At 38.3% G+C, this 20,597-nt stretch overlaps 1 protein-coding gene and 1 long non-coding RNA gene across 4 annotated transcripts in view; one reads left to right on the top strand and one right to left on the bottom strand.

The window, feature by feature from the left end:
- TMEM33 (transmembrane protein 33) overlaps positions 1-13,923 on the bottom strand; it is a 38,203-nt gene extending 24,280 nt beyond the window's left edge. Inside the window, exons 1-6 of one of the 2 annotated variants that reach the window (XM_025450805.3) lie at positions 13,775-13,923; positions 13,565-13,636; positions 9,677-9,771; positions 8,995-9,182; positions 4,840-4,907; positions 3,921-4,054 (exon numbers count right to left, since the gene is read on the bottom strand). In XM_025450805.3, the coding sequence (XP_025306590.1) occupies positions 3,921-4,054; positions 4,840-4,907; positions 8,995-9,182; positions 9,677-9,771; positions 13,565-13,609 (530 nt within the window). In that variant the 5' untranslated portion in view covers positions 13,610-13,636; positions 13,775-13,923. The remainder of the gene's footprint in view (positions 1-3,920; positions 4,055-4,839; positions 4,908-8,994; positions 9,183-9,676; positions 9,772-13,564; positions 13,637-13,774) is intronic. The other variant, XM_035714091.2, reaches the window with a different exon arrangement.
- The window catches only part of LOC118354160 (uncharacterized), a 28,410-nt gene continuing 21,721 nt past the window's right edge, over positions 13,909-20,597 (top strand). For both annotated transcript variants that reach the window (XR_007401650.1, XR_007401649.1), the window contains exons 1-3: positions 13,909-14,598; positions 15,118-15,318; positions 17,995-18,085. This is a non-coding gene — a long non-coding RNA (uncharacterized LOC118354160). The remainder of the gene's footprint in view (positions 14,599-15,117; positions 15,319-17,994; positions 18,086-20,597) is intronic.

Below are 20,597 nucleotides of genomic sequence, written 5' to 3'. Positions count from 1 at the left end.
TGAGATCCAGTCCTGCGTCACACTCCCCACTCAGCATGGAGTCTGACTGTCCTTGTCCCTTTCCCTCTCATTCTGCCCCCATCCCCACTCATGCTCTCTCTCGAATAAATAAAACCTTTCAAAAGATATATGATAAAGCAAACATAACAATGCATCATATACTGGTTTGTGAACGCTGGACCCTGAATTATTGTTTCCTTATCATTCGACACTTAGGAAAGTGCCTTGAGATTGGGACTGATGTCCCCAAAAAGAAAATGTATAAATGCTTCTATAATTACTACCAATAAATAATTGTTCATCAAGTTGTGAAACTTTATAACACAGTAAGTGAAAAGTGGTTCGTTTTATATAAACAACAACAAAAAAAAAACTAGTAAAATCACACAGGCTCCTTAGTAAATTTACACAGCTTATTCTACTATTTTGCTTGGTTAAAAAGCACTATTATAATACCCAAGAGCTATATACAAATTTATGAAATTCTAAGTCAAGAATTCTTTTCCTAGGAAAGACTATCTGGATTAAGACATTCACTACCAATAACTATAAAGTAAATGCATCAATATTTGGATAATTAGGTAGCAGGGTTAAGTATATTATCTTTACTTGATGGAGTATGCAACTACCTAAAATCTTGATTATGAAAACTATACAGCAACTTTGAAAAATGCAGAACATAAAACTATACATATTATTATATTTTAAACCTTTTGAGGAAGTAAAGATGCTAATGTGGTTTTTAAAGTTAATTTTTTTTTTAAAGTTAATTTTCATCTTTTCTTCTAAATTGTGATATTACTTTCATAATAAAAATTTACATAATTATAAACTAATCACTAAACATTACATCCACTTCCCCCAGAAATTCCTGTGACAAATCTTTAATCTTCAAATGGAAAAATATACATACTATAGAAAATATAGAAAATAATATACAATAAAAAACAAAATTTCCATCCTCCAAGTTAGCCCCTTCCTCAGAGTTCCAGCTTAGTCGCTAATATATCCTTCCAGAAATTCACATGCACAAGTGTATATGACTAACCCTAATATGGTGCTCACTTTATGATTTGCTAAATCCACTTAAACAATTCTAAGAGGGAACTGGCATTATCACTCTCATTTCAAAAATGAAGAAACTGAAGCAGAAAAAAAATCCACATGCTCTTAAATACACAAACATACCTCAAGATATAAAAGGGGAATGCTCTACACAGTTCTTAACAAATTTTTAAATGTATTATACCTTAAAGATTATCTCCATCACAACACATAAATTTACCTCATTCTTTTTTACAGCTTCAAGCAGTTCATCTTATGCATTACTATTATGTAACAAGTGCTCTACTAATAAAGCTACAAAGACCTCATCCTTTTATGTTTTTTTACACTCATGTTCATGTATATGTAAGATAATCTCACAGACTTTACCTCATTTTTAAATACAAAGCTTGAAGCATTACTGTGAAAAACATAACTTAATGAAGCCTTCTAATATTAGATTGTTCTTCTATCATGAAGGGAGCAACTAAGGAATAATGATTTTAAATTATTTTAATTTTATAGTTTGTGTTATATGCAAGTGACATCAAAGCATCAATAGCTTTAGGGACTGAATAAGACATTATAATCTTTTTAGAATAACAAAGTGATTTCTCTATTTAAATATTTCTGGTAAATTCTCATCTCTTTTACAATAATCTTGAAAATTAAAATCAAGTTGTTTTAAAGTTTAACTTCTTTAAATGTGGTATCAATGCTCAAGAGTCTAAGTCAATGATTACATCAACTAGAATTCAGGTCCCTAACACCCAACAAGAAGCCTTTTCACTGTGTCATTCTGGAGCACATGTGGTGATCCTGGAGTTTCCAGAGAAAAACATTACTTAAAAGAATGGAACAAGTAACTGTTATTTATGAGGAAATCTGTAAAACTCAGTAACTAGCTTACAGCCTGCTAAAGAAAAAAACGAGAGATGCTAAAATATCACTAATTAAGGCAATGCACATTAAAATGAAATATTTCATAAACAAAAATAAGTTTTTATAAATTAATGAGCTTATGGAAAATAGATAATACAGACGTCTTAGAGGACAATGTGCCATGGTCTATTAAAGATACAGTGCACTTAGCTTAAACTCAGCAAAATCAATTCTGGTTTAAAATAAACAGAGGGGGCAGCCCCGGTGGCGCAGTGGTTTAGTGCTGCCTGCAGCCCGGGGCGTGATCCTGCAGACCTGGGATCGAGTCCCACGTCAGGCTCCCTGCATGGACCCTGCTTCTCCCTCTGCCTGTGTCTCTGCCTCTCTCTTTCTGTGTCTCTATGAATAAATAAAATAAAAAATCTTTAAAAAAAAAATAAAGTAAAAAAAATAATAATAAAGTAAACAGAGGCCCAAAAGTATAGGCAGAAAGGTAAAAAGAGGGGCACGTGGCTGGTTCAGTTGGAGCATGCAACTCTTGATCTCAGGGTCCTGAGTTTGAGCTCCACATTGAGGGTAGAAATTTTTTTTTTTAAGATTTTATTTATTTATTCATAGAGCGGCAGACACAGGCAGAGGGAGAAGCAGGCTCTATGCAGAGCCTGATGTGGGACTTGATCCAGGGTCTCCAGGATCACGCTAAACCGCTGCGCCACCAGGGCTGCCCAAGGGTAGAAATTACTTAAAAAAAAAAAGGGTAAAAAGATGTTTACTCCATCAATATTTGGAAAAGCAAAAATCTGGAAACAAATGTTTCCCCATCAACAAGGGAACAGGTAGTGAAATGCAGCCTACTTATATGACTGAACACTACACAATCATTAAATGGAAAACAGAGTTGTTATCTATCAACATTTATAAACAGGACATGAAAACATACTGTATTAACTGAAAAAAAGCAAGATGCAGATAACTGATGCATTATGGCACTTCTGATGCAAAATAAAAAAACGAAAGAAACCAAACCCCACACCATACTAGTATGTATTTTCTACATATCTATATAAGTATTTCTAAAGTACTACATGCATGTACACATAAGGAGGAGGAGAGGACAGAACTGCAACAATGGTTCATGGTAAAATAATATATGGCTTTTATCTATAATGTCCTCTTATTGGAAAATTTAAAAAGCTATAATCCAGGAAGAAATGTACTTTTATTTTTTTTCCTGCTAATTTGATTTTTTTTCCCCAATTGGCTTTTAAGCAGTCATTTTTTTCCCACAACAAAGAAGATAAACACATTAATAGAGACAGAGAAGAACTTCTGAATTGGTAACCAAAGCTTATGCCATTTAAACTGCTCCTCCCCTTTCCTTTTTTTTTTATTTTTTTATTTTTTTTTATTTTTTATTTTTTATTTTTTTTCCCTTTTTTTTTTTAAAGTTTAATTTTAATCCCCGGTACTCATCACAAGTGCACTCCTCAATTCCTATCATCTATTTCACCCACCCATCTCTCTAGAAATGTAGTTTTAAAACTTAAATGCAAGAATTTTGATGGGGAGGGTCAATACTAGCCTGATGTTCTAATTTTTACATTACTTCTATAACTAAGATACAAACAAACATGGAGGTGTTGGTAGGCGACTATTAATACCAGACCATAATTTTTCTTGGAAAAAAAAATCATCTAAATAATGGCAGAATGCACTAACCTAGGCTTCCCAAGATTCAAAGGCAGCAGTTCTAAAATTAATTTTCAAAATGTTAAATGTAAATCACAAGGAATGATAAATAAGACAAGCTTCTAGGTTTACCGTAACGTCTCACGTTCTCCACAATAAAATGAAAAAATGGTGGCTAAGATCAATCTAGGTCTGCACATCAGTATCTACTTTAACAGATTTAAGCAGGATAAAATTTGAGTTAATACATTTATTATGTTCACTTAGTCATCTGCCTCTCAAAACAAATGTATTTTTATTCTTACCTAAAAAGCATAAAAACTGTAGCAGGCATCAAGAATATTTCATTACAAGCAATGAATTTCAGGATATTCTGTTGATTAGCACTTAATTTATCCAAGATAGATCTCAGCAGAGGTAAACTATTTGAACCCTTTGCCTGAAACATAAGAAAATAAATATTAGAAAGAATGAAGCATTTTTGATTACTCAATAATTTTTTTAGATAAATAGCATACCAACAAGTAATACAATTAAAAGACGATTATTTTAGAAATGGTAATATAAAAGTTTACAAATTAACGTAAAAGTGTATTTTCCTGCTTTGTTGATTTTGTGTATTTGAAAAATAAAAACACCATATATTATTTCACACACACAAAAAAATGGAGGTTATTTCTATCTAACTATAAACAAAATCAGACTACCTAGTAATAAGGTATTTGTGAATCCTTAGCTAAATACAAAGTAGAAATTAAAGTCCAATTACCGCTGTGACCAAAGAACTATGGAGATAAAGAAAAAGGGCAACACAAAGCAAACATTTGGGTATTTTAATTTAAATGTCAGTGCATATGCAGTCAATCCGCCTGGGACACTTAGTGAGGCTTAATGTTTAATCCAGGAAAAAGAAAATATTTTAGGAAAGTAGCAGTTCTGAACATTAAATGTAAAAGAAATTCAGTACACTCTACTTACCTGATTCTTAAAATTAAACAATGACAGCACAAGAGATCTACGACAACTTACCAAATAGAAAAGATATGATTAAAAAAAAAATCTATTTCAAACTTGAGAAATTCTCTGGGAACTGAGAGGTACTCTACAATACAATACTTTTAAAATGTATTTTGCAGGGAATGAAGGAAACTTTTGTGACAAATGCCAAAATGCCTTAGAACTCAAATTCATGCCAACAGGAGTCAAAAAAACAGCTTTACTTACATCAAGGACCTTTTTCGTGTATGTGGCAGCATGAAGCAAAGAGAACAACAAGACTGGAAAAATACTCACTGAAGAAAACAATTAAGGAAAATATCCAACATGTATCAAGTATTTTGTAAAACAGGCTTTGTATTATGCCCCATATAGAGCTGAACCAGCATCTGCTAAAAAGACTTGTTTCACTTGGTAACCATATGAAGTTTTTTTCCTACCTGTAAACAATTTCATTTTCTAAAGCTCACAATTTATTAAGAAAATAGTGAAAAGTTTTTTTCTATTAGATAATGAAATAATAATAAACATCTGCTATATCTAATCAAAATCTAGAACACCTAGAAGAAACCTTAAATATTTATTACAGCTTTTAACCCCACAATGGCCATCCTGGCCAGAATAATTTGGCCTTCAAATATAAAGACAGTCTCTTATACTACTTTCCTCATCACAATTGCTTAGGAAAGAGTCTGGGGTAATGGTTTAAAAAGTACTTATTCAGGGGCGCCCCGGCTGGCTCAGTCAGTAGAGCATGGGACTCCATCTGAGGGTCGTACTTGATCTCGGGATGGTACGTTCAAGCCCCACATTGCAAGTAGAGTTTACATAAAAAAAAATAAAATAAAAAATCTTTAAAAAGTACTTCTCCAATTTTCCTCAACTAAAGATCTTTCATTATTTCTTTCCTACAAGATCCCCATTATCTCAAGACACTGTTCCTATCAAGCTTATACAGTTCATAAATTCTCAACCTGTACAAGTAAAAAGTGTGTATTTGGGTTTGTAGACACTTAACTGAGAGTCTAATCAGTTTAATTACAGACATGTAGTTGAGTTCAACTGTTTGGCTTTATGTCATGGATAAATATGCATTTTCATTCAGCTTTTTGAAAAATGGAGTGTTCCAAAGACCCTATTTATCCCAATTTCTGCCAGGTTGATAACAAGAACAACAACAAAACTTGTCAAATAACTTTCATAAAATGATATAGACTGTTAGTCCACTTTGAATGGCAAAAATACATGCCCTAAAAGTATCTGCAGATTCTGGGGTGCCTGGTTGGCTCAATCACTAAAGTATGGGACCTGATCTCAAGGTCATGAGTTCAAGTCCCATGTTGGGTGTAAAGTTTACTTAGAAAAAATAATCAAAAAAATTTTTTAATTACCCTCATTTAAAAAATATATATCTGCAGTTTTTAAGAAATGAGCCATTATCTTTTTCTAACAAAAAAGCTTTCACTAACTGAAAGCTTTGCTGTGGTGGGAAATGGTGATTAGAATGCACTAGGAATTTCAAATTCATTACCACATAACTCATTAAGATCCAAAAGTGCCTAATTTCCAACTGGCAACCCAGACACTGACCTATACCCAAGGATTAGAATTTTCCTAATTAGTATCCTGACCAATTCTTCCCTGACACTTACAAGAACTAAGTAAAATGCCAATTTCCTCAGTAGAGACCATGTATAGCTTAAGAGATCCCTTTGGAACAGATGAAAGCTGCCACCCTCTCCTCTCCAAGGCCACTGTAAAATTCTGTTGTTTCTTCAATAGTTAAATTTAAACTCCAAAACATATCTTAATTTGAAGTCTATTCAGTAAAGCAATGCAGGTAATGAAAACAACCCTGAATGGACAGTCAAGATACCTGGGTTCCAATCATGGCTGACACTAACTTCACTTGCTAGACCACTTTCATCAAAGCTCGATTTTGCTCCCTCTCCCCTGCTCACTCCCCCTGCCCACAATCAAATAAATCTTAAAAAAAAAGGGAGGGGAGGTGTCAGGGTGTCTGAGTGGATTAAGTGTCCAACTCTTGATTTAAGCTCAGGTCATGACCTCTGGTCCGGTTGGGTCATAGGATGGAACCTGCCTCCATGCTCAGCAGGGAGTCCAGTGGAGATTCTCTCCCTCTTCCCGTCCCCCTCAACTCATGCTCTAAAATATTTAAAATGTAAAAAGCTAGTTTTTTTTTTTTTTTTTTTTTTATTTATGATAGTCACAGAGAGAGAGAGAGAGGCAGAGACACAGGCAGAGGGAGAAGCAGGCTCCATGCACCGGGAGCCCGATGTGGGATTCGATCCCGGGTCTCCAGGATCGCGCCCTGGGCCAAAGGCAGGCGCCAAACCGCTGCGCCACCCAGGGATCCCAAAAGCTAGTTTTCTAATGAGTGTTTTACCTCTAACATTCTATAGTTCACAAATCCTTGATAAGAGATTCAAAACTTAGCTTTCAATGTCGCTTTTAAACTATTTAGAAAATAGAAAGGGTGAAAAGTCTACAAGTTAAACTCTAAGTACCTATCCCTGTTAGAGCAAGGACAGTATCACCTTTGTAAGACCAAAGAACAGAACACAACTTTGTAACATGACCCTGGGATCACCTTCATTGACTAACATAATACTCAAGTGCTTTAAGAATCAGACTAGTATTTCCTATCAGTTACTAGTTTAGACTATTTCTACTACTACTCCCCAACCTCCACCCCTAACGTTAAGAATTTAAGGAACAGGAAATCCTTAATCTTCAACATTCCCATAGAGAAGGGCTAGCAAATAACCAATTGCACAGAACAGGAGAGAGGCCATCTTAAGTGGTCATGAGCCTCTTTTAGCATACACTCAGGATTCACTCAACAAAACTCACTGACCACCTGCCATGTGGACTGCTTCGTCCTGGTACAGACAGAAATACCTCAAAACTATACCTAAGTGTTACTCATACATTAACCGTAGATTAGGTAAACCTGTTAGGCCAGACAGACCTTACCAGCTTTACTATGCACTTGCCAATGTGGCGTCAGGCCAAGTTATTTGAAACTCTTAGAGCCTCAGTGTCCTCATCGAATATGCTGCCTGGGGCTCCTCTCCTGGGTGCTTCAATCGGGTACACTCAGCCTCGGCCTTCGCGCAGGTCAAGATCTGAGTCCTGGGACCCTGCTCCTTGGGAAGTTGGCTTCTCCCTCACCCCACCCCCACTCGCACGCTTGTGCTCTTTGGCAAATAAATAAAATCTAACAAAATTTTTTTACTTTTTTCAGTGTTGCGAGGATTAAGTACGTCAGATTTGTATATGCTGACAAAATAAGTACTCAAAAAATTTCAGTTACCTATTCTCTTTTCCTTAAGACTTTTAAAAAACCTATTTAAAATTGGATACTTCACAGAGAAAAGTATTATTTAAATAGGTAATATTTAGCCCTAGGGACACATTTCACTGTGTTTTCCGTTAGCTGTAGCTATGTATACACACATATTGTTTAGGAGTAGATCAGGATGTATCAGACATAGTCAAGAATCCTTAAGAGCAGCACTTAAAGCACAAAACACTTTCCTGTGGGACACAGGGACCACAGGGGGACAGTAGTATTAAAATGATCAAGAAATTCTGGTCACTCTTTTGCCTCACAATGCACATTAGCACATCAAAGGTCCTACAGTAAAGAAATTCAAACTGTTTAATCTAGTGCTTCCCAAACAAAATAAACTGCGACTTTCCTCCCCAGACTTTCCTCCCCAGACTTTCCTCCCCAACCCGACTTTCCTCCCCAACCCTCCCCACCTTTTGAGAAAACCTGTTATGGCCCAACACACTTTTGAAATGAGATTCCAAATGTGTTAATTTTCATTAGCTCCAAAGATTATCAATTTTCTACTCTATCCACAGTAAATACTAGTATTTTTATTATATTTATTAATTATCGCATTTTCTGCTTAAATAAGTTGTTCTTTGATGAATTTCCATTTGTTTCTAGCTCACTAGGATTTGAAAGAGCTGAGGATTTTTTTAAGCAAGACATATGGACAATTTCCCAAAGATATGAATTAAATATTAAAATAAGTCTTCCATAATCTTGTGCTTTGAATCCGAAGTTTAAAATATCCATTGCTAATAGAGAAGCTTACAAGAGGGAAGAACAAAGATACAAAATTTAAAATTCCCACATCAGCTCTTCAAATTTAGATTTCACATTTTAGAGTCAGAAATTCTTAAACTAAATCTATCTTCATTTAAATCAAGTGTCAACCACCCAGCCAACCCAGGCTTCACAGAAACCCTCCTTGCTGAACCCTTCCTATTGCAAAGAAATAACAAGAGATTCCCTGTACACTTGATAGGCAACCTCTCTGTCAAAAAGGCACAAAAAAAGGATACTTGTAACAGGGTAGGAATTGACAAAAATGAGTGAGTACAGCAGGTAGTGGCAGCTGTCTTCTAATAGAGCCTGGGCCAGGAATGCTCTGCTTAACTGGAAATGTGGTAATCTTTGGTGCAGCCTCAGAGCACTGGTAAGAGCATTTGCCAGTAAAGCACGTTGGTAAAAGCTTGCAGCTTCATGCAACCTGCAAATTACCAGAGGAGAGGTTATCCTGAGACCTGACAACTATCATGTCTCTTCCTCCTTTGTGGATTGCATCATAATTGCACAACACCCAAATCTCTTGTCAGTAGAAAAAAATTATTTGAACCTATTATACCTTCTTAGAGGCATCACTTCATATATATACCCGACTAAATTTTATAAAGCAGTCATCTTCCTTTTAAAGCAGTCATCTATTAAGTCAAAAAAATCAAAAATGAAAAAAAAAAAAAAGGAACTCTCATCCCTACACATCCGCTTTCTTTCTGATTTTCAACATGATGTCAGCTTTCACAAAGCACACAACATAAGATATTCCTCCAGTTGGTACTATTAGTGGGTTATTAGCACTTAAAGGAGACCTGCGTTTTATCTGTTCCAGAACCTTTTGCAGTTTAACGAGTCTTGCACATAAAAGGCAGTCCATAAACACCAAACAACTGAGTATCAAAGGCAGAACATCTGTGTAATACATACCCGAGAAGAGGCAGGACAAACAAAGCAGAACAGTAAACTGTGAACAAGCGAGAAAGCCACATTGCTGTGTCCAGCTTATTGGTCATCATGAATTGCTAAATTTAAAAAGAAAAATATTGTGATAAACTAAGCCAGCAAATTATCTTCCCAAGGATGAAGATAACATAGTTTTCTTCATATTCAAAATGTTTTAACAACCCCGCAGCGATTATTTAAGACCATTAAATGAGAACTCCTAAGGCAATTGTTTCGTCTATACACTCAGTAACACCTCCAAAAACCTTATGGCATTGATGCAGAAAGCAGTGGAAGTACTTAAATAGAAAAATATCAGTTGATATTTTAAAAAATAAAGATTAAAAAAGAAACCTGTGAACAGAAATGTAACTACAATTGTCTCTATTCCTGCAGCACTTATAATACTGGCTTCACTTACTTTAAAAGAACTTTAAATAAGAACTAATTGCTCTCAAGAGAACCATAATGCCTATTCTTAGAAATCTCAAATTCAAATAGGTAGGTTTCAGATCTGAGTAAAAAGCCAGTTTGGATTAAATAAACCTTACAAAGGAAAAATGTAAAACATGGTAATAATCACTCACTACCCAACTCATTAATCTATGGAGAATCTGCTTATGTACATATGACGGCCTGACATACTCTAAGTGTTCAAAATATGACCGTCAAATATTAAATAGTACCTGCCTCTTCAATTTTATGACTTCTTCATCCCCTTGGAAGCTGCCCCACATGTCTCAACCTGAATATTTCAGTGGCCCTAAATTAAACTCCCTTATACAACTCTATTCTCCATGTTTTCTATCTTTATCCTTGCCCCTGCTATGTTTGTCAAAGATGGATCCATTATCATCAACAGAATCACTTAAAATCTGTTTTCCCATTCAAAATGTGTCTTGTAAGTGGCTTTTACATTTTTTGATAGAATCTACATTAATAATTTTTACATCAACATCTAATACTGATATACATATATATATAAACGTCTATAAAGAAATTTCACAAAATAATACTTATCTTTCCTATGTAATGGATTTTGGTATTTTGTATTCTAATGTTTTAGAAAGATTTAGTGTTTTCACTAAATGGATGTCAAAACTCACTAGTGAATCGTAACGTGAAGCCTAAAACATTAAGCAGTCTAACTTAATTATCTTTCGAAAAATATAAAAACCTTTTGGGGAAAAAAGCAAGTACATTTTAAAATCAAAAGATGTTTCACCGCATGTCTTTTCAACAATATGCAAGTAATTATTCTATCCAAACCTACTATATTGTGACTCCTTTAAATTTAAACGATCACCCTAGTCAAGGGGAAGAATGAATCTAGCTTACTGTACTCAGGTTCTCCACAAATACTCAGATTTCACATCATGGTCTGAAATCTAATTTTAAAACATGTTCTTTATTTTATTTTTTAAAGATTTTATTTATTTATTCATGAGAGACAGAGAGAGAGAGAGGGGTAGAGACACAGGCAGAGGGAGAAACAGGCTCCATGCAGGGAGCCTCCATCCCGGGTCTCCAGGATCAGGCCCTGGGCTGAAGGTGGCACTAAACCGCTGAGCCACCGGCTGCCCCAAAACATGGTCTTTAAAATTGATTAGCTTAAGGACACTGGGCTGGCTCAGGCAGTGGGACACGTGACTCTTGATCTTGGGGTCATGGGTTCAAGCCCTACGTTGGGTATAGAGATTGCTTAAAAATAAAAATCTTTTTTGGGACTCTTGGGTGGTACACTCGGTTAAGCCTCCAACCCTTAGTCTTGGCTCAAGTCTTGACCTCAGGGAGATGAGCTCAAGCATGAGTTGGGCTCCGACTTCAGCGCAGAATTCGGAGCTGGTTAAGTCTCCCTCTTCTTCTGCCCTTCGCCACAGTATGCATGCATGCTCCAATGCTCTCTCTAAAGTAAGTCAATCTTTGAAAAAAAATAAACAAAATAAAATCTTTTTAAAAAATAAATAAAATGAAATCCATTTGTTTAGGGTGTTTCTTTTGTAATAACGTGGATCATTGATTTATTCATTTCATTTTGCACTTTGTGTATCTGCATTTCAATACATAATAGAAAAGGTTTAAAAAGTTTATTGGTTTACACTTTTAAGAGTCAACAGCCCAGTCCTGTTATAAATAGTATGGGCAAAAAAAATCACTGAAATTTTGGGTGCAAACCTACCCAGGTGAAAAACTATTCACTCAGTCTCAAACTATCATGCCACAGAATACTTTTTCATCACAAAAGAAAAAAGGCGTGTTTACAATAGTCTGGTAGATGCCACTTAAACCAAATTGTCAAACTTATCTGCAATGATAAGATAAATCAACATAAAATGCTTCCTCATATATCACACACTGAAAATGATAGAATAGCATTTATGTACTATTCCTGCCAAAATGCTTGACTTGAATCTAGTCACAGGGGAAAAAACAGGCAAGTTTAATTTGAAAAACAAAGCAAGTCTAAACTCCTGACAGTCAAAATTGCATGAGGAGGGCAGCCCTGGTGGCTCAGCGGTTGAGCATCTGCCTTCAGCCCAGGCTGTGACCCTGGGGTTCTGGGATTGAGTCCTGTGTCGGGCTCCCCATGTGGAGCCTGCTTCTCCCTCTGCCTGGGTCTCTGCCTCTCTCTCTGTCTCTCATGAATACATAAATAAAATCTTAAAAAAGAAAAAGAAAACACAAAATGGCATGAGGAAAGCCAGGGAAGTACTCTAGACCTAGAGAGTAAAGGCCAGTAAGCAGCAATGCATGCTGTGGATTAGATCCTGGATTAAGGAGGAAGCAGCTTTAACAGACAATGGAGGAAATTCAAATATGGATCGTAAAATCAGGTAAAATCAGGTAAAAACAGGGATCAATGCTTAATTTTTCCAATCCAACTGCAAAAATCGCAACAATGCCTGCACTGGGGTCATGCAGAAGAATCCTTAAGTACTCGTGAAATTAGCCCCCACTGTGGATGCAACTTATCCTCAAAAGGTTCAAATTTAAAAAATAAATAATTAAAAAAAAAAGAAGAAGAAGAAAACTGTGTCTATAAATGGAAATGCTGTTAAGATGTTTAAAAAAGAAAAAAGTGGGCAGCCCGGGTGGCTCAGGGGTTGAGCGTCTGCCTGGGGCCCAGGGCGTGACCCCGGGGTCCCGGGTTCAAGTCCTCCATGGGGCTCCCTGCATGGAGCCTGCTCCTCCCTCTGCCTGTGTCTCTGCCTCTCTGTGTGTGTGTCTCTCGAGAATCAATACATAAAATCTTCATTAGAATAATAATAATAGGGATCCTTGGGTGGTTCAGTGGTTGAGCGTCTGCATTAGACCCAGGGCGGAATCCTGGAGTTCCCAGGATCGAGTCCCACAGCAGGTTCCCTGCATGGAGCCTGCTTCTCCCTCTGCCTAGGTCTCTGCCTCTCTCTCTCTCTCTCTGTGAGTGTCTCTCATAAATAAACAAATATATAGATTGATAAAATCTTTAAAAAAAATAAATAAATAAAGGAAAAGGTAAGCTGCTCAATTCACATATTCACGGTGTTTAAAACTCGAAGAGCACTGACGCTTTGGGTACAAATTAACTAGCAGGCAGGTCTGCGTGTTACGCACAAAGTATATTCACGGAAGCCCAGCATCCCTCTTCGTAGGGACAGAAGGACAAGGTGACAAAAAGGGGGGGGGAGGCGGGGATCTTAAAAAAAAAAAAGACCGCCCGCCCCTCCACGTAGCCCCGCCCCCGCCTCATAGCCCCGCCCCCGGGCAGTTAGCCTCCCGCGGCCGGAAGCGGCCGAGCCGGCGTGAGGCGCCCGGCGGAGGAGGGCCAGGCAGCGAGGCCCGGGAGCGCCCCCCACGCACCCCGACCCGACCCGACCCCGAGCGCTCACTCACCACCGCGCCCGCCCCCTGGGGGCCGTTCGGGGCCGCATCCGCCATGGGAGGCCCACAGCCGCGTCCGGGACCCTGCAGGCGGGGAGGGAGGGGAGGGGGTCAGCGCGGGGCCGCGCCCCCGGGGCACCTGCCCGCCGCGCCCCCGAGCCGCAACGGAACAGTCGCGCCCGCGCCCGCCCCCGCGGAGCGCCCCGAGCTGCCGGGGAATACCTGCACCGCAGCACCGAGCGCCAGCCGGGCTTCTAGAAACACCCGCGAGAGGCGGAGCTCCGGAGCAATACCCGACACGGCCGGTCCGACGCCGCCGGCCCGCAGTACTGCCCGACCCGGAAGTGCTCCTTTCACTTCCGCGGCGGAAGAGGCGGTGACCGAGGCCGGAAGCGGACAGCGGCGCCTTGAGGCATGACGGGAAATGTAGTTTTCCTCCCTTCAGTTTCACCTGTCCTGCCCTGCGATTGGCTGTGCAAGTGTGGAAGCTGAGCAGGCCCGCAAAGCAACCTTTGCCCGCGGCTCAGGCTGCCAGGTGCTCCTTCCTCCCTGCCCCCTGCCAATGTCCAAGCTGCAGGGTGTCTGTTCCTTAATGTGGAAGCCTCACAAAGGTTTTCTTTCTTTGCCTTTTTCTCCAGGGGCTCACTGGTGCAAGGTTCTACCTATAAAATTAATTCTTCCCACAAGCACTAATGACACCTGCTATGGGACAGGCCCCATGTTCGGCTTGGAGGATTTGAAAAAAAAAAAAAAAAGAAATGAATATAATGAATATGGAGCACCTGGGTGGGGCTCAGTGGTTGAACATCTGCATTTGGCTCAGGGCCTGATCCCCCAGGGTCCTGCAATCAGTCCCCTCGCAGAGAGTGAATTAAAAAAAAAAAAAAAAAAAAAGACAGAAAAGAAAAAAAGAATATATGCAGATTGTGGGAAAGACAGGTAAGTAAACCAATATCACAGCACAGCGCTTGTGCAATATGGGCAGAGTCCAAGTTAATCGCAGAGAGCACAGAGGAGGGGAGTTTGGGAAGAGTTTCCTGGAAAAGGTAATTCTGGCCCTAAATTTTGAAGGACAAGGAGAAGTTGGATAAATGGTGGGGGGGAGCGGGGAGGTCGGGATAAAGCAACAGAAAGTTCATGAAGCAACAGGGCAGAGTCAAGGAACTAGCTGAGTGTGACTAGGATGTATGTGTTGGGGGGTAGGGGTGCGGCTAGGAGAAGTGGATTGTAAAAGATGTGGGATAAAGAAGCAAGTTAGAAGGATTAAGGAGAAAATCTGAACTTGACCTTGAAATCCAGGGAATCAGAATACAATTTTAAGCAAAAATGGATTTAGAACAATCAGTCTGGCAGTAGGTTAGAGGATGATCAGAGGAACAACCTAAAATTCAGGGGGTTACGTGGGATGTTTTACATATATCTATATCAATATCTATATCTTTATATAGAAGAAACGTCCAACCTCCATGGCAATCCTGGTGTAGTCAGTCGCAGCGGCAAGTCAAATGGTGCCCTCTTGAAACCTTGTAAACTTCAGGGTTTTTTTTCCTTTTTTTTTTTTAAAGATTTTATTTATTTATTCATGAGAGATACAGAGAGAGAGAGGCAGAGACACAGGCAGAGGGAGAAGCAGGCTCCATGCCGGGAGCCCGACGTGGGACTCGAACCCAGGACCCCGGGGTCACGCCCTGTGCCGAAGGCAGGTGCTAAACCACCGAGCCACCCTGGGATCCCCAACTTCTGTTTTTCTAAGGTCACTACCCAAGGTCAGGTCCTCATGATCTATCACCGGGATTATCTAAAACGCCACCTCCACTGCACTCCTCACATACCATTTACTCCATATTTTTATAGCACTTATCATCTCTTAACACTTCTTACAACTTGTGTGCCTATCAGCAGTGTGTGTGTCTGACCTTGAACTGCTATGCCAAAATATCATAGGTTGGGTGGCTTAAACAACAGAAATTTATTTCCCACAGTTCTGAAGGCTGGAAAGCCCAAGACCAAGGTGCTGGCACATAGGTTTCAGTCTGAAGCCTCTTCTCTTGACCTTAAGTGGCTGCCATTTCATTATGTGCTCACATGGCCTTTCCCTGGTAGGGAGAAGGAAGGGAGAGAGCTCTCTCTTCCCTTTTTTAATAAGGCTATGCCATTTCATTGGTAGGGTCGCACCCTTATACCTCATTTATACCTAATTACCTTCTAAAGATGTTATCTCCAAAAAATAGTCATGTTGAGGGTTAGGGATTCAACATATGAATTTTAGAAGGACACAATCCAGTCCATTGCAATATATACATATGTGTAGTACTGATTTATAACAATCCTTTTATGGGACGCCTGACTGGCTCAGCAGTCGAACATGTGACTCTCAATCTCTGGGTCATGAGTTCTAGCCTGAAGCCTACTTAAAAAAAAAAAAATGCTCTTATTACAAAAATACTAACCTATAAAATGTCTTCCTTTATTTTTTTTATTTTTTTTTATGATAGTCACACAGAGAGAGAGAGAGGCAGAGACATAGGCAGAGGGAGAAGCAGGCTCCATGCACCAGGAGCCCGACGTGGGATTCGATCCTAGGTCTCTAGGATCGCGCCCTGGGCCAAAGGCAGGCACTAAACCGCTGTGCCACCCAGGGATCCCCTAAAATATCTTCTTTTAAAGTCCATATAACCAATTGGTTCACACAACACACTTGTTGATTTTTACTGAACTTTTGTAACCAAAGCAACATATTGTTACTATTGCTAAACCAGCATAATTCCATGAATGTTGTTTGATATTTCTGTTAAGCAATAAAACGAAAGTGAAACAACATGAAACAACAAAGACATATAGTGAAACTTCATTCTTTGAACAATGATGTGAACAACTTCTTTTCTGAATTGAGTAATGTTTTTTGAATACTGGACAAATATCTATTCAGTTTTTTAATGCTACTCACAATGTTAACAGCTACAGACACAACACACTTTTAGGTTTAATCTGCATCAACGTTCTCCCCATAATTTTAAGTCTAGACAATCAACAAAATAATAAATTGAGCCTTGATTGGCAATGCTTGCTGGTGTTGCCATGTTGTAAATACCCCTACCGTGACCTATTTCAAACCATCAACATGGAGTCACTGAATGTGAAATTAGGAAGAGATGTGCATAACACAACATTATATAATATTTCCATCATGCAGATACAATAGACATAACCCCAAGGGTATAAATAATTATAAAATATAGTAAAAATAATTAAGAATTAGTGAGTTCTAAATGTTTATTATCTTTTTTTTTTTTTTTTTTTTTTTTTTTTTTTTTAAGTAATCTCTATGCCTAGTGTGGAGCTTGAACTCAGGGCCCTGAGATCAAGGGTTGTATGCTCTACCAACTGAGCCAGCCACGTGCCCCTATTATCTATTTTTAGTATAACTCATTGTAAATTTATACCCTTTAACTTTTAATAATGGCTGTGCTTAACAACCAGCTCACAAAATTCTAAAAAATTTAACAATCAGCTCTTGCAAGCCAATATGAGCTGGCTCCAGTAAATTAACTGCATGCCTACTCAAATGTCTGTTCAGTCTCACTGCCCAGTAACACTATCACCAATCTCTCCTTTTTCCATCAGAAAAATCCCTAATTGAAATGCCTAAATATATTCCTATTCTATTAGAGAATTTATTTAATATTTTATTTTAATTCAATTACTTTATATTTTCAAAGTTCTTAAGTTTCAAGGAAGCAAACATGAGAAACTTAACAATAGGGGATAGAAGAATGGGGAGGACTTTTGGTTGATAGCTTCTTTTTTTAATATATATATATTATATTATATATATATATAGAAGTTCGATTTGATAGCCTCTTTTTTTTTTTAAGATTTCATTTTTAAGTAATCTCTACACCCAACATGGGGCTCGAACTCAGAACCCAGAAATCAAGAGTCTCATGCTCTACTGACTGAGCCAGCCAGGCATCCTCATAGTCTTACAAATATTCTTAATTAAAATATAATATACAACTGTTCATTTTAAAAATAAATACATTAATAGCTGGTCAGAACATAATACCAATAATAAAAAGACTCATCAGTGGATGCTAAACCCATTGGGTGAAATGTTGATGGGGGACACAGTTCCAAAGTATTACTCTAGATATTTTTTTTTAACTAATTACAAAAGGAAAAATGAATCTTTTCCGAGAGGCCACATGACAGTTAAAACCTAAACCAGGAGATCAACTTCAGTATCACAGATATAGGGAGTTATCTTTACAGAGTCTCTTGATGTGACACAAAACCATATTCACAACATTCCCTATAAGAAATTTTTGGCGGAATATTTATTTTTTACTTTTTATTTTTATTTATTTATTTATTTTTTGCGGAATATTTACCCTGAATTTAATCAAGCCCTTCTAGACCTAACTATCAATTTATATTTACAGAAAACTTACGGAGACAAAGTAAAATAACACATAAGACAAGAATAAAAATGTGAGATCTTCTACAAAATACCTGGTCTGGACTCTTCAAAAAGTGAGTATCACTATAAAACGTGGGAGAGCTTTTTCAAATTAGAATGTATAAAGTCAAAACAACTAAGTGCATAGTTTGTTTAGATTCTCAATTGGGAAACTGTAAGAAATTTGAGGGCCATTATAGACATTTGATTATGAGATGGGTGTTAGATAACATTACATGGTTATTGTTAGTTTTTTGAGGCATGTGGGATTTAGAAGTCAAGTTCCAGGGTGTCTGCAATTTACAGTCAAAAGTTTTAGTAAAGGGCAGCCCGGGGGGCTCAGCGGCTTAGCGCCCGCCCTTGGCCTAGGGCATGACCCTGGGGTCCCGGGATCGAGTCCCACGTCGGGCTTCCTGTGTGGAGCCTGCTTCTCCCTCTGCCTATGGCTCTGCCTCTCTCTCTGCATTTCTCATGAGTAAATAAATAAATAAATAATCTTAAAAAAAAGTTTTAGTAAAAGAAGGGGAACGGCAAGTCAATGGCGTCCAAATATGGCACCCCAAAGTATGGCACTTTGCTATAAGGATTATTTTAGGCTGAAGGCAACTCGGAAGGAACAGATAAAAAGGAAAGCTCTCTGCATTACTCCTACTTGCCTAAAATAGGACATAAACTGATAAAGTTGTTCCCCCTCCTCTCTCTACTGGGAAGGACAAAAATTACCCTTATCAGCCCAGAGGCAGCACCGAAGGAATCTACAAAATAGACGTCACTAGCTACTCCTCCTCTTCCACTGGTTCTCCCGTATATTTACCTTGCTCCAATTTGTCAACCTGTAGACTCAAAGTTCTCTTCCTTTGTTTGGCCACTTCTCCAAAAAGTTATTGTTGTTGTGTTTTTAAAGACTATCCCTTTGTTTGCTGCCCTGGAAAATCTGACAGCTACAAAGATTTAGAAGATTGCAAGGGACGCCTTTCAGAATGTGACAAGGACCAGTGCGACAAGTTCTCAGAAAGATAACTTTTAGGAAAACAAATACATGGAAGTTTTGCTTTGGTTCATTCCATTGAAATGTTTTTTTAAGAAGATTTTGTTTATTTATTTGAGAGAGAATGAGAGAGAGAGAGAGAGAGCATGAGTGGGGGAAGGGGCAGAAAGAGACGCAGACTCCCCACTGAGCAGGGGGCCTGATGTTGGGCTCAATCCCTTGACCCCGGGATCATGGCCTGGGCAGAAGGCAGCTGCTTAACCATCTGAGCCACCCAGGTGCCCCTATTCCATTGAAATATTAATGCCAATACATCTTTTAGAAAATTTTTTTGTGCTCTCAGGGATACATGTAATCACAGAAGTTAATATTTTCCATAATTGCTTCAGATTTTTTTCTTTTTACCAAACAGTATATACAGTTGATATCCATCCCCCACTCCATTATCCTAACTATCCAGAGCTACCTTTTCACTGAAGTTACTCTTCATGTTTTTATACTTTTATTACATATACTTGTATTACCTCTGTACATGCATGATAAACAATATACAATATAGTTTAGTATCCTTTTACATTTTTTTTAAAGATTTTATTTATTTATTCATGAGAGACACACACACAGAGAGAGAGAGAGAGAGAGAGAGAGAGGTAGAGACACAGGCAGAGGGAGAAGCAGGCTCCATGCAGGGAGCCCGACGCAGAACTCGATCCCAGGACCCCGGGGTCATGGCCTGGGCTGAAGGCGGCACTAAACCACTGAGCCACCCGGGCTGCCCTCCTTTTACACTTTTAATAGAAGTACCATATTGGGATGCTGAGTGACTCAGCTGGTTAAGTGTCTGACTCCAGCTTGGGACATGATCTTGGGGTCCTGGAATGGAGCCCAGTGTTGGGCTCTGTGCTCAGGAGGGAGTCTGCTTCTCCCTTTCCTCCTGCTCATGCTCTCTCTTGAATGAATAAAATCTTAAAAAAAAAAAAAAAGAAAAAAGATGGTACCATACTTCATGCACTCTCCAGGAATCTACTTTTTTCAATTAACATTGTGTTTAAGATGCAACCGTAATACTACACCTAGGTTTAGCTCAGTATCCTAGCCATCCATCCTATGGAATCCTATTAAGCATTACCCAAATGAATTTATTTGGCATCTTAATGGACATTTAATTTTTTTACCTTCAAAGTCAATTCTGAAGTGAACAGCTTTGCATGAGAGTTTATCTAGAATAAGTATTTAGAAGTGGAATATAGATTGTCTGACTGGCTCAGTCAGTGGAGCATGCAACCCTTGATCTTAGGGGGTTGTACGTTTGAGTTCCACGTCGGGTATAGAGCTTACTCAAAAATAAATAAATAAATAAATAAATAAATAAATAAATAAATAAGAAGTGGAACTGGTAGGTCTGGATGTCTTCAAATTTGCTTATTAAAATAATGGTAAATTTACTCCTAGTAGTTGTACTTAGATTATGAGAATATCTCTAATCTCTGCCAACATTTGTTATTTTTAGTTCCCACCCATCTTACCTATAGGAAAACGGTATAGCATTTTTGTTCTAATATGCATTTTCCTTAGTAGCAGTGAAGTTGAGCATCCTT

Source organism: Canis lupus, chromosome 13, assembly GCF_003254725.2.
Source record: "Canis lupus dingo isolate Sandy chromosome 13, ASM325472v2, whole genome shotgun sequence".
In the NCBI taxonomy this organism is placed as follows: domain Eukaryota; kingdom Metazoa; phylum Chordata; class Mammalia; order Carnivora; family Canidae; genus Canis; species Canis lupus.
The sequence above is the reverse complement of the archived record's forward strand: the minus strand, read 5'-3'. Positions and strand labels throughout refer to the sequence as shown.